Consider the following 15,121-nt stretch of genomic DNA (forward strand, 5'->3'; position numbering starts at 1 on the left):
ACTCAAGGATCAATTGTAATGATTTTTCTAGCATATGTCTGAAAACTTTCTAAGGTCAGTCACACTATTGTATAATTAATTATACTGATACTACAGCATACTAGATATTAGAGTGATGTGACTGTGTCAAGCAGCACACCACTAATGTTGCATTCTAACATTACACAGTTGTTTTCCTGGTTGTCTGCAGTAACTTACATTTTTTTCTATAGTTAGAGCAATTCACCATTCATCACACCAAATATAAATTTGTCTACCTGCATCCTTCTACGGTCTCTCGATGATAATACTCTCCTATATACTACAGCACTACCAGCAAACAGTCAAAGATTGCTGCTCACCCTACCCACCCTGTCCATCAGAACATTAACTCTATAGGGAACAAGATGGTCCTGATGATACCCTTGTCTCTGATGAACACTTGCTTTTGAGAACAATCTATTGGGCTCTATCAATTAGGAAGTCATCAAGTCACATATCTGGGAACCTATTCCATTTGCTCATACCTTCATTAACTCTGTAGGTGTGGCAGCACCAAAATATCCATTTTAAGTCAGAGTAACAGAGCAGGTAGGAAATTCAGTTGAAGGCTATATTTTAAATGAGAAAATTACAAACAACTACAGATTCTGAAGAAATTTGTAATGAAATAACAAAATTTGTTTTACAAAATCTTCTGAAAATCATTTAGGTTTGTGTACCAGTTTGTTTATGTTCAGGTGTGGGGTAGAATTCCTAGATGTGGAGATACAATAGCTGTATAAACTACAGAACAATTCCTTAGTGGTGAACTTCAGATATGATACCACAAATAATTGAACTCTTATGTGATCAGAATTTCTCAATTTTGACAATATGTTTGCCCCAACACATTCTTCTTGAAGAAAACAGTAAGGAATTGGACATGTTAAGGACCAAATGGAAGCAAAAAATAACCGAATACAGCTTATACTAAGATTAATGCCCAAAAACATTGTGTCTGTCCTTGTGCTTCATTTATGATCATGGCATAACATAAGCTCACTGAGAATTCTCCACATTCAAGGCAAAATGGTAAATTATGTAGCAATAATCAGTATTTGGACTACAAAAATTTGCTCACCTGCACCACTTCCTATTAAAATTTCTGCTTCTATAATATTATGTTGGAGAGAAGTAATTTTAAGCCACTGTGAATGAAGGGTTCTGAGGAGTCAGATGATGCATGATGCTCTCAATCAGTCACATCACATCTTGTTTTCAAAAGTAGTTTCCAAAGAGTGAGTTAAAGCCTGATGTTCTCAAGTTGCAAGAAAAGTCACTTCATGATCTTCATTGGGTTCTTGAGATTACATAGTACCACAGACTGATTAAGTTGGAAGTTTAACAGTAACTAATGTGGCACATGTTTGTAGACAGAAACAGTTATGAAAATCTCTTACTGAAAAGAGGAACTATTTAAGAAATTTGAAAGTTTCATGAAAACAATAATAAGAGCATGATAGAATATGCTGACTTAAAGAAAACTATTTGTAAATGTCTCCAGGAGAAAGTGTGGAGATATTATGAAAATTTGGTATGAGAGATAATTGGAAAGAATAACACACACACACACACACACACACACACACACACACACACAAACCATATTGTCCTGCTAAGTACTTTGTACAGGTGTTGACTTGGTTGAGATACCAGATCAAGTGGACCAATTATGTAGGTGAGAGGAGAAATGAGATTGGGAGGAAGAATAATGGGTGATAGGTTAGGTGACTGAGGTGAAGAAGGGAGAGGTAGCTAGAGAAGAGGATAGAAAAAGGATGAGATCTACCTATGTTTCATTCATTTGACATATAAGATGAGACCCAATCAATAGATTCTCCAATTCACACCATCCATCGCTACATTTATACTTACCTCAATTTGTTTTGGCCCTTTATTTACTATGTCTAAGGTTACTTGAAATTACAGAAAATTCATGTAATATTTGTTCATCATCATTCTGCACAAAACAAAAACAAATTACTCAACTTCAACATGCTGCTATCAAGCATTGCCCCCATACTATTTGTTGGAATCAAATCATCTTAATCTGTTGCTCCCATCACCTATTAGTAACTGGTCTAACACTGAAAGATCTGTAGCGTTACCCACAACTGCCCACCTTGAGATGAGGTGGCTTCTTTTATTATGGTGGCTTCTGATGATGTCATGGCATCAGCCAAACACTATGTCACAATAATAAAGTATTTAATGAATCAAATGGACATTTGTATAATTTTCAATGACACTGAAGGCCAATTTTCAATATGATTCACTGGATCAAAACAGAATTCAAGGACCCTCATAGATTGATGTTTCTGTTTGAATGCAACTTGTGGTTATAATATATTGATTGAACCAGACTGACACATTAATAGGAGAGTTAAAACACATAAAAATGTAATTCACTACAAAAATGTCAAAATCAACAGATACATTTTAATCATTGATTACAAACCTGTACTTGGTCTCTTCCAGGTCTCTTCCAGGTAAGGTATTTCATAAATTATCAATGCATTTACATCAAAAATATTGTCTTGTATTCCATAAACTACTAATGCTTTTATGTAAGTGTTTTAATTAAAAACATAAAAACATTGCCTTTTTGATGAAACAGTTTCCTTTTACCAAGGTATTTCAGTGTTGTACATCGACATTATGCTTCAGTTGATTCAGAATGCTTTTCAAAGGAAATGTGGGAAAGTAGGTTGAGCAGTGCTCTGTTATCAGTCTGGGAAAGTTACCACCAAGAAAAAGTATGTCACTGTATGTAAGAGGCAGTTCTGACTTCCAGTAACTGTGAGTAATGGAGGGGTAATTTCTGAAACTAAGTAAAAATTGAATCATGAAGCAAGTAAAAAGTAGCAAAATTATTGTTATGAAAAGAGTGGATAATTTCAAGCTATTTTATGTAGTCCCCAAAAATGCCATGTTAAGTTACATCAGAATCAATGTTTATTATGTAAAAATTTAGTTTATAATGAACAACAGGCTTTCCATTCTGAAGCAACAGGTGAGGTATAAACTACGTGATATCTCCAGTTGCTGAAGGTAATAATCAGTTGAACCTGCTTGCTACAATACAGTAGCCTTAAGTTGCATTATTTGGCACTTCTCGTATTACAAATAAACAAATGCTTCCATTAAATATGTTCACATGCTCCATTCAAAAATTTTAACCCATTTTGGATTGAATTTTCACAAAAAAAAAAGAAAACTTACACCACATGTGCCATCTGGATTCTTCCCCCAGACACCAGTGTCTTAGAACTCTGCAGGAGGGAACTGGCATTAAAATATGCCCTTGGTTTTTGTCACCCACCTGCCCTTAAGTTATGTTAATTTCTTCAGTCTCAGCATTTCTTTTCCTTCTCTAACATATTACCCTATCTTCCATGTAAGCTCTCAGGTTTGCAAATCTTTTCCAGTGCAGTCCCCAACAGTCAGTCTATCCTTCTTGTCCCATCAAGTAAATCTCCCCAGACTTCCAGGTCTGGGTGATTTTTCTGAACTCTCTCCATTCCCTACAACTCACCATTCTTTTCCTTCACCCCTCTTCCTTCCGCTTCAACCTTCTGCCAGGCAAAGAAGCCACCTGCTCCAAAAGCTTGCAAATATCAATACCTTTATATATGTATTCTCCTGCATCTGCTTGGTGAGTACATTTTTTTAATCTATTCAATTAAGAGTCATGTTAGGTAGCTTATGCAATTTTCATTATGAATCTTCTTCTGAGTGTGGATGAATACTAGTCTTGGGATCACTATTGCTCCTGTTGTATATAAATGATGTTCTATCATAAAGTGAAAAATTAAAGATTTTGCTTTTTTCATAGAGATGAAACAACAAAGGCAATATCAAATGAAATGTTAAGAAAAATTGTTAAATGATTCTGGACAAATGACCTTCACTTAATGGATAAAAAACACAGTTCATTCAATGCTCTAAAAGACAAGCTGTTCATCACTAAGAACAATAGAAAAAAACTAAAGGAAGAATGTAAATCTCAAATTTCAAATTCCTAAGTGTGTATTAGGCAAAGCTGGAACTCAAAATAACAAATGCTTGTGATTAGAAACATTTTCTCTACATGTAATTGCTAATTTTGGAGATGAAAGCCTCTAAGAGTTTAATTATTTACCATGTTTCCATTTGATAATATAATATGGAATAAATTTTGGAGAAATTTAGCATAGTAACACAAGAAAGTCATTGCACAGAAACATACTGTAAGATAATAGCCCTGCTCTATCCACATGTACACACCTGTTTAAAATGACTAAAAAGGAACAGCCACGATTTCAAATAGTAGTAGCCTTTATAAATATAACATTAGACACACAACATCCTCCACTGACTGCACCTTAGCCTAAATCTTCCATGGAAATGAGTAAAGCATGTAATCACAAAAATATTTGACCAGCTCCAGTAATAAAACACTCATTACTGCACCTCCACTACCACCACCGTACAATTGATAGTAAGAGGCTCCTGGCAAGCAAATGCTTCTTATATAGATATCTACTGGCTCTAGGCCAAGTCTTGTGTATGTTCTCCAAACTGTAAACTACTTATGCTGTCATGCTATAGCTAGATGAATAGTTGGTTTCCTATCACTATGTCTTTTATTGTGACCAGAGCTAGAACATCTCCCTGGTGAATTCAAGGAAAGAAAACAGTTCTAAAATAAATTGAAATCATTTACACTTGTCAACTCCATACATGAATTTCTTAACAGATAATATCTATGTGTGCTCAGTATATATTTACTAAATTTTATGTGGATTAAGGTTGAAGTAGAACTTGAATAATGTAACTGACTAAACTGTTGCTGCATTTTCTCAGTTAAAAAGTATTGTATTTCTAAACATATTAACTTTTCCACACAATACTAAGTTGTTACAAATGGGGTCCAGATAATGTGTAAATAAATGCCTTTTTATGCTTTATGTGTATGGGATATTTGTTTCCTGAATGTAATATTTTTTATGCTGCTCTCTCCCTCTCTCTCTCTCTCTCTCTCTCTCTCTCTCTCTCTCTGTGTGTGTGTGTGTGTGTGTGTGTGTGTGTGTGTGTGTGTGTGTGTGTGTGTGTGTGTGTGTGCGTGTGTGTGAGTGAGAGAGAGAGAGAGAGAGAGAGCATGCATGCATGTGTGTGCGTTTCTCCAGTTACATTGTAAGCATTCCTATCTATATTCCTTTTGTACATTTTTTGTGAAGATATGTGACAGATGTTGCTAATATTTCTTAAAAACTGTGTGTTACAGACATAAGAACATTAACTAGAAAGCAGGCATCAACCCATTTTGTCCTTTGAACACCACAATATCTAAACAGGCATTGTTATTATGCTGGAGATATATCTTCCACCTCACTACCATTTTATGATGAAATGTGTCATGGACACTCATAAGGTTACAGCAATCTAATGTTTGAATTTGTACAGTTAGGAGCTGGTCAGTTAAGACCATCTTCAGATTAGTCTGTGTTAATAAAATGGGAATAAGAAAGTGAAATTATTAGCCAAGAATGACAGCTTCAAAAATATAAAATCTTGTTAAAAATTCTGAACCACTTCGCCCAGCCACATGTCCAACTGCCGTATCCACCACATACCATTGGCATCAAACAACTGTGACAGAAAGAGAATTCTGTAGCACAGAAAGTACAATGTTATTATAAATGATTGAAGTGACTTCATAGATTTGCTGTAACTATGTTAACATAGTGTCACAGGGCTTTGGAAACACATAGAAAAACTCAAAATGGTCTTTTTGACATATTAAAAGTGCTCCATATGTGCCCCTTCTTCCCCTACTAATTCTGCGGATATCAAGTCTGTAATCAAGTTCTTCCCATGTTCAGTGCATGTTCCTATCAATCTGTTCAAACATACTGTTGACAGAATTTTGCAGTTCTATTGGATTTGTTGGTAGAGGATGCATGAACACTGAATCTTTCCACACAAAAAAATCGCATGGAGTTAGGTCAAGAGAAAGTGGAGGCTGTGACATGAATTGCTAATCATCAACCCCATCACAACTTATCTATCTGTTTCAATTTCCTATTTTAGAATTCACAAAACAAAAAAAAGATGGAAGTTGGTGGAACACCATACTGTTGGTAGATGAAGTGCACATTGTTGCTCTTCATTTGTAACATGAGCCAATTTTCCAACATATCCAAATACAATGACCTGTAATGGTCTTTTCTCAGAAGAAAAGAGATGATAAACTTACAACACTGAGGCTGCACAGAAAACAGTAACTTTAGGTGAATCTCAAATGTGCTGCATTATAGTGTGCTCCCAAATTCACACAATGTGCCTGCTTGCTGCACCATTCACAAAAAATGTTGCTTCATTATTAAAGATGATTTCCTCACAAAACCTATCCTCTTTCCAAAGCTGCAACTGTGCCAAAAATTCATAGCATCTGACTTTGCTATCAGGAGTCAGGAACACTCTACTTTCTATTTTTGTTGACTTCTGAGGCTCTGTGCAAAATTCACCAACACACAGTCGATTGTTGCTTCACTAACTGGAGGTCAACCCTTTGATTCCCCCCTGCAGAAGAATTCTGATGCTTTTAACTGCACATACCATCGCTGAATGGAGTTGGCAGCTGATGGGTCTTTGTTTAACATTGTTCATAAGTGTCATTGCACTGTTACACAGACTGATGTGAATGCATTTCCAGCACAATATATGCTTTCTTGGTGCCTGTCACCACCTTGCCTACTGCATTTTTGTGGCAGGAATATGAAGTTTGACTTTTTGAGTTTTTCTTTATGAGTTTTGAGTTTTGTGACAATCTGTCAATTACAGTTAATTTATGAAACCACTTCAATCATGTATATTAACCTTATAGTTGCTGTTATGAGGTGACTTGTTCACATGCAAACTCTAAAGAGCCAAATAGATTTAGGAAAACTATGACGAAACTGAATACAACACAAATTAGCGACAATTTATGGTAATTTATTAAGAGAAAATATACATTATGTATCTTGCGTGTGAATATGATGCATGACAATGTTGAATATTGGTTCAGTCCTGAATCCAGTGAATGATGACTCATTTAACTAGTAGAATGTCCAGTTGGGCTCTTCTGGGCAGCAGATAACATCTTGAGACACAGTGTTGATACTCCTGAGTTAAGTCCCCATACATGTGACATATGAGTGAAGCCATCTGCCTGCTTCTATCTCCATTTAATAGACCTGTGTTCACATGGAAATTATTTGCTTGATATAGATGGCAGCATAACATAGTCCGTATCTGTTGGCCAACACAGCATTAATGTAACTTATTAACCCAGTCCAGGAGCATTCAAGGATCACATTAAAATTCTCTAAATCTTAGCTGCTGCAACACACCTGAAACAGTTAAGTTTCAGGAAAAAATTGTAACTGTAAAAGCATGGATGGGGAAGGGGAAATACATATAATTTCATTCAAACCACAATGAGCTTCCCATACATCACTATTGTTTTAGTTTTGCTAAGTACACGACACTCAGAAAGCTGCCATCTATGTTTTTCCATCATCTACTGCTTTTGCAAGTGTCAGGATTCTAACATTTCTCCTTAAGCGAGGTAGTGTATATTCAAAAGACTGTTGTAAAATCATATGGTGTTGAAAACTATAGAAGGTTTGACTTGTTACTGAGTAGTTATTGGTATAGTATGACAATGAATGTCATCTTGTTAGTACACAGAATCTGTGTAGATTGTGTTAAATATCTTTACAGAACTGACTGGGCTTCAGCAAAAACCCTGCTTGGAGACACTAACTTCCTGAAGAGGCTTCAAGACTATGAAAAGGACAATATAACAGACAACATGTTGAAGAAACTGAAACAGTATGTGGATCATCCAGACTTCACCCCTGAGACTGTCGCAGGTGTATCAAAAGTGTGTAAATCGATATGCATGTGGGTACGAGCAATTGATTGTTATGCCAAAGCATATCGTGTTGTACAGCCAAAGAAAGCAAAGTTAGTACACTTCCTTGTACTCGCACTTTTGTTTCCAATAATGCTTGCATAAGATCATTTTCTCATTGCTTTAAAACCGTGTTTGTCACAGATAATCTTCATTTGATTATTTATGATGTTTTCTTTATGTCACCAGGGAGGAGGTGACATTTCAGATTATGGTTACCAATTACTTTGACTTGTTACCTGGTATAAGAGAGGAGCCTGAACCATGTTTAGAGCAAAGTCAGAATGCAGCAGATTCACAGAAACAAGTTTAAGGCTAGATTGTTTGAGAAGTCCAGTAGAAAGGAAAGCAGTCATAGGATAGGTGTAAACTAAGCGCTACAACAAAAGACAGGTATAGATGATATAGATGTTCTGCACCTCTCTGAATATTATGTAACCCCATGGATGGAGCAGTTAAATATCAGGAATTATAAAGTAACATAATTTTCAAGTATAGTTAACATGGAAAAAGGATGAGTTGGAACGTGAGTAAGTGGTGGACAGAAAGTCAGAAATATTGAAACAAACAGTTTTTGTGTAGATAAGAACCTAAGAAACATGTGCTTGTGAGCTGTTATTGCAGAATGCTTCTCTGGTGACTGTAACAACCTACAAGATTCCTTCTAGGAAACTTTCAGCTATTTATGAAAAATTTTGATGCATTATTGAGGTACCAGGCAGGCAAGAAGAAACAGTTAGCAGTTTATGGTGATTTTAATGTGGATTTCTTGAAAGATATAGGCAGGAAAAAATGAACTGGTATCATTATTTTGGTGTTACAATATAACTTCAGTAGTTAATTTTGCAACTAATGAGCATCAAGATAGCAGGACCATGATTGATAACATACTTATAGGCAGTGCTCAGGCTGAAACAATTAATCTGTGTCCAGTTGTTAATAAACTACCTGTTTATGATGCACAATTAATGGAGATAAACAGTATAGCTCCATACAGCCCTGAGGCAGGTTCTTGCAAAGCAGCCCTCATCAATGAAAACAGAATGCATAATTTTAAGAGTAGGTTAAAAGACATATAGAAAGAGAAGTTAATGTCAAATTCAATTATTTCCATAGTGAATTTGTGCCAGAACAAGTATTTGAAAGTAGTTTTCCCAAAAGGTTATCCACAAAATTCATTTTAGAAAAGTAAACCATGTATCACTAAGGAAATTAAAATCTCATATAAGAAGGAGAGGGGAGATAAGTCTAGACCTGTAAGAGGGAGAGGGGAAATAAGTCTAGATCTGAAATTTCTCACATACTACAAAAAACTGTAGTATTTTAAGGAATGTCAGTAAAATGTCCAGAAGTATTCAAATCCTGATAGAAATAAGTAATGCAGAAAATAAGATTAAAACTAAATGATATATTGTGAAATGGGAGACAGGATAGCTAGTCTGTACAGGACACCTTAACAATTAAAGTAAATGGCATTGTTGTATCTGAGAACTCGCAAGCTGCAAGTACTTTTAACAACCACTTTTTAAATGTAGCAATAAAAATAGGACTAAGTGGTTCAGTTGAACATCCAAGAGAATATATTAAAAATGTCTTTCTACAAATATTTAAACAACTAGAAGCACCACTAATGTCTTTCATTGAGTTTAATAGAATTGTATATAATAAAAAAATTTTCTAATGTTCTGTAAGACCCATAGTCTTCAGGTTTGTGGAATGTTTCAAGATATAGATTAATCAGTCAAGAAAATTAATAAATTATGAGACAGAATGGCTGAATGGCTGGTCAGTGAGTGCCTAGCTTTTGGAAGTAATAGGTCTTTTTTTGGGGGTGCGAAAGGAGTATATTAGTAAAAGTTAAAAAAGAAGGACTTGTGGTTCTGACCACAAGATGAGAGAGACCCACCTGCAGTGAGAATAAGGGTAGGAAAAGATGAAGGGGAGGATTCAGACAGAGTATGACCTACATCCTATGACATTTCTCATCTTGTCAACCCTCGTCCTCACAGCAGGTTGATCCCTCTCTCTCTCATCATGGGGCCTGAGTAACCTCTCCTTCCTTTTTCACCTTCCCCAACATATTTTGTTTTCAACCTTCCCCAACATATCCATCTCTCCTCACCAAATGAAGAATTATTATATCCAAAAGCTAGGTTGTTGTTGTTGTGGTCTTCAGTCCTGAGACTGGTTTGATGCAGCTCTCCATGCTACTCTATCCTGTGCAAGCTTCTTCATCTCCCAGTACCTACTGCAACCTACATCCTTCTGAATCTGCTTAGTGTATTCATCTCTTGGTCTCCCTCTACGATTTTTACCCTCCACGCTGCCCTCCAATACTAAATTGGTGATCCCTTGATGCCTCAGAACATGTCCTACCAACCGATCCCTTCTTCTGGTCAAGTTGTGCCACAAACTTCTCTTCTCCCCAATCCTATTCAGTACTTCCTCATTAGTTATGTGATCTACCCATCTAATCTTCAGCATTCTTCTGTAGCACCACATTTCGAAAGCTTCTATTCTCTTCTTGTCCAAACTATTTATCGTCCATGTTTCACTTCCATACATGGCTACACTCCATACAAATACTTTCAGAAATGACTTCCTGACACTTAAATCAATACTGGATGTTAACAAATTTCTCTTCTTCAGAAACGCTTTCCTTTCCATTGCCAGCCTACATTTTATATCCTCTCTACTTCGACCATCATCAGTTATTTTGCTCCCCAAATAGCAAAACTCCTTTACTACTTTAAGTGCCTCATTTCCTAATCTAATTCCCTCAGCATCACCCGACTTAATTAGACTACATTCCATTATCCTTGTTTTGCTTTTGTTGATGTTCATCTTATATCCTCCTTTCAAGACACTGTCCATTCCATTCAACTGCTCTTCCAAGTCCTTTGCTGTCTCTGACAGAATTACAATGTCATCGGCGAACCTCAAAGTTTTTATTTCTTCTCCATGAATTTTAATACCTACTCCGAATTTTTCTTTTGTTTCCTTTACTGCTTGCTCAATATACAGATTGAACAACATCGGGGAGAGGCTACAACCCTGTCTTACTCCCTTCCCAACCACTGCTTCCCTTTCATGTCCCTCGACTCTTATAACTGCCATCTGGTTTCTGTACAAATTTTAAATAGCCTTTCGCTCCCTGTATTTTACCCCTGCCACCTTTAGAATTTGAAAGAGAGTATTCGAGTCAACATTGTCAAAAGCTTTCTCTAAGTCTACAAATGCTAGAAACGTAGGTTTGCCTTTCCTTAATCTTTCTTCTAAGATAAGTCGTAAGGTCAGTATTGCCTCACGTGTTCCAGTGTTTCTACGGAATCCAAACTGATCTTCCCCGAGGTTGGCTTCTACTAGTTTTTCCATTCGTCTGTAAAGAATTCGTGTTAGTATTTTGCAGCTGTGACTTATTAAGCTGATAGTTCGGTAATTTTCACATCTGTCAACACCTGCTTTCTTTGGGATTGGAATTATTATATTCTTCTTGAAGTCTGAGGGTATTTCGCCTGTTTCATACATCTTGCTCACCAGATGGTAGAGTTTTGTCAGGATTGGCTCTCCCACGGCCGTCAGTAGTTCCAATGGAATATTGTCCTCTCCGGGGGCCTTGTTTCGACTCAGGTCTTTCAGTGCTCTGTCAAACTCTTCACGCAGTATCATATCTCCCATTTCATCTTCATCTACATCCTCTTCCATTTCCATAATATTGTCCTCAAGTACATCGCCCTTGTATAGACCCTCTATATACTCCTTCCACCTTTCTGCTTTCCCTTCTTTGCTTAGTACTGGGTTTCCATCTGAGCTCTTGATATTCATACAAGTCGTTCTCTTATCTCCAAAGGTCTCTTTAATTTTCCTGTAGGCGGTATCTATCTTACCCCTAGTGAGATAGGCCTCTACATCCTTACATTTGTCCTCTAGCCATTCCTGCTTAGCCATTTTGCACTTCCTGTCGATCTCATTTTTGAGACGTTTGTATTCCTTTTTGCCTGTTTCACTTACTGCATTTTTGTATTTTCTCCTTTCATCAATTAAATTCAATATTTCTTCTGTTACCCAAGGATTTCTACTAGCCCTCGTCTTTTTACCTACTTGATCCTCTGCTGCCTTCACTACTTCATCCCTCAGAGCTACCCATTCTTCTTCTACTGTATTTCTTTCCCCCATTCCTGTCAATTGCTCCCTTATGCTCTCCCTGAATCTCTGTACAACCTCTGGTTCTTTTAGTTTATCCAGGTCCCATCTCCTTAAATTCCCACCTTTTTGCAGTTTCTTCAGTTTTAATCTACAGGTCATAACCAATAGATTGTGGTCAGAGTCCACATCCGCCCCTGGAAATGTCTTACAATTTAAAACCTGGTTCCTAAATCTCTGTCTTATCATTATATAATCTATCTGATACCTTTTAGTATCTCCAGGGTTCTTCCATGTATACACCCTTCTTTCATGATTCTTAAACCAAGTGTTAGTTATGATTATGTTGTGCTCTGTGCAAAATTCTACCAGGCGGCTTCCTCTTTCATTTCTGTCCCCAAATCCATATTCACCTACTATGTTTCCTTCTCTCCCTTTTCCTACACTCGAATTCCAGTCACCCATGACTATTAAATTTTCATCTCCCTTCACAATCTGAATAATTTCTTTTATTTCATCATACATTTCTTCAATTTCTTCGTCATCTGCAGAGCTAGTCGGCATATAAACTTGTACTACTGTAGTAGGTGTGTGCTTCGTATCTATCTTGGCCACAATAATGCGTTCACTATGCTGTTTGTAGTAGCTTACCCGCATTCCTATTTTCCTATTCATTATTAAACCTACTCCTGGTTTACCCCTATTTGATTTTGTGTTTATAACCCTGTAGTCACCTGACCAGAAGTCTTGTTCCTCCTGCCACTGAACTTCACTAATTCCCACTATATCTAACTTCAACCTATCCATTTCCCTTTTTAAATTTTCTAACCTACCTGCCCGATTAAGGGATCTGACATTCCACGCTCCGATCCGTAGAACGCCAGTTTTCTTTCTCCTGATAACGACATCCTCTTGAGTAGTCCCCGCCCGGAGATCCGAATGGGGGACTATTTTACCTCCGGAATATTTTACCCAAGAGGACACCATCATCATGTAATCATACAGTAAAGCTGCATGCCCTCGGGAAAAATTACGGCTGTAGTTTCCCCTTGCTTTCAGCCGTTCGCAGTACCAGCACGGCAAGGCCGTTTTGGTTATTGTTACAAGGCCAGATCAGTCAATCATCCAGACTGTTGCCCTTGCAACTACTGAAAAGGCTGCTGCCCCTCTTCAGGAACCACACGTTTGTCTGGCCTCTCAACAGATACCCCTCCGTTGTGGTTGCACCTACGGTACGGCTATCTGTATCGCTGAGGCACGCAAGCCTCCCCACCAACGACAAGGTCCATAGTTCATGGGGGGGAAAAGCTAGGTATGGGGCCTTGTTTTACTTTTTGTATGAGTTTATGTGGACTGTAGAAGCTTAAAGAAGAAGAGAATCTAAGCATTTGAGACATGGTGCTATAGAAAGGTGCTGAAAATAGGGTGGAGTGATGATACAGGAAGTGAGAAGTTTCTCCATATAAACAATGAAAAAAGTAATACATTTAAAAAAAGGACAAGAAAGAGGGGCAAGGTGATAGGAAATGTGTTAAGGCATCAGGGAATAGCTGTCATGGTTCTAGATGAAAGTGTAGAGTTTTAGAACTACTCTCTTAAGACAAAGAGAAAGAGCTTTACAAATTGAGCCAATCAATAATGTGTTAGTCTGTCTGGGCCCTTATGCAAGCAGGTATTCGGCTTGGCATTGATTGATAGAGTTGAGTGGATGTCCTCCTGAGGGATATCGTGCCAAATTCTGTCTAGTTGGCGCATTAGATGATCAAAATCAAAAGATGGTTAGAAGACCCTTCCCATAATGCTCTACATGTTCTCAGTTGGGAGAGATCCAGCAACCTTGTTGGCCAAAGTAGATTTGGCAGGCATCAAGACAAGCAGTAGAAACTTTCACCATGTGCGAGCGGTCATTATCGTACTGAAATGAAAGCTCAAGATGGCTTGCCATGAAAGGCAACAAAACGAGTTATACAATATTGCCAACATCCTGCTATGCTGTAAGGGTACAGCAGATGACAACCAAAGCAGTCCTGCTATGAAAAGTAATGGGATCTCAGACCATCACTCCTGGTTGTCAAGCTGTATCATGGATGACAGTCAGGTTGGTATCTCACTATTGTCCAGAGCATCTCCAGACATAATTTCAGCCTGGAGTCTCATTAGAATTGCCTTCAGTGTTGAGTCCTGCTTTGAGCAGAGCCCTGACACCAGCAAAAACGTGTCTGGAGATGTCCCCCACAGTTGTGAGATACCGACCTGACTGTGTCCGACATATGGCCTGATAGCCAGAAGTGATAGTCTGCAGTGACATTTCATTTCATTACAGGACCACTTTGGTTGTCACCTGCAGCACTCTTACGGAATAGCTTTTCATTGATGATATTCTACACCCTGTTTTGTTGCCCTTCATGCCAAGTCATCCTGGGTTTACATTTTGTGAAGATAATGCCTGCCTGTACATGGCGAGGTCTCTACTGCTTGTGTTCATGCTTGCCAAACCTACCTTGGCCAGAAAGGTTGGTGAGTCTCTTCCAAATTGAGAATGTTTGGCGCATTATGGGAAGGACCCTCTAACCAGATAAGGATTCTGATAATCTAACACACCAAAGTCAAATAATTGCTTGCATAAGAACCAGAGGTGGAACAACGTGTTACTAACTTGCTCAGTTTGTGAAGCTCTTTCTCTTGCATAAATAATCCAGTATTTCTGAAATTATAATCATTTGTTTTTCTTTACATGTACATATACATAGACATCACATCTACTGATTTCCATCCCATTTGGATAACAGGGTTGCCACAGGTTCTGGAAATCGGGGAATTTCAAACTTGTCAGGGAAATCAGGGAAATTTGTAAAAAAAGAACACTGGAAAAATCTTATTTTTGTCTCAGTGGATGAAATGGTTTTTTTTACTCAGGTGCCATGCTTCATTGTTGGCTGGGTGCAGCTGAGTATGTGCACTGCATCTTTGCTGCCTCATTAATACTGCTTCTCCCCATCCTACCACTCTCTTCAG

General features: G+C 37.6%; 1 protein-coding gene across 1 annotated transcript in view; it reads left to right on the forward strand.

Annotated features, from left to right (window-relative positions):
- The window catches only part of LOC126482033 (dynein axonemal heavy chain 6-like), a 1,073,010-nt gene that overhangs the window by 648,431 nt on the left and 409,458 nt on the right, over positions 1 to 15,121 (forward strand). Inside the window, exon 104 of the mRNA XM_050106005.1 lies at positions 7,771 to 8,016. Coding sequence (XP_049961962.1) covers positions 7,771 to 8,016 — 246 coding nt within the window. The remainder of the gene's footprint in view (positions 1 to 7,770; positions 8,017 to 15,121) is intronic.

The sequence above is a fragment of the Schistocerca serialis genome, chromosome 5 (assembly GCF_023864345.2).
Source record: "Schistocerca serialis cubense isolate TAMUIC-IGC-003099 chromosome 5, iqSchSeri2.2, whole genome shotgun sequence".
In the NCBI taxonomy this organism is placed as follows: Eukaryota; Metazoa; Arthropoda; class Insecta; order Orthoptera; family Acrididae; genus Schistocerca; species Schistocerca serialis.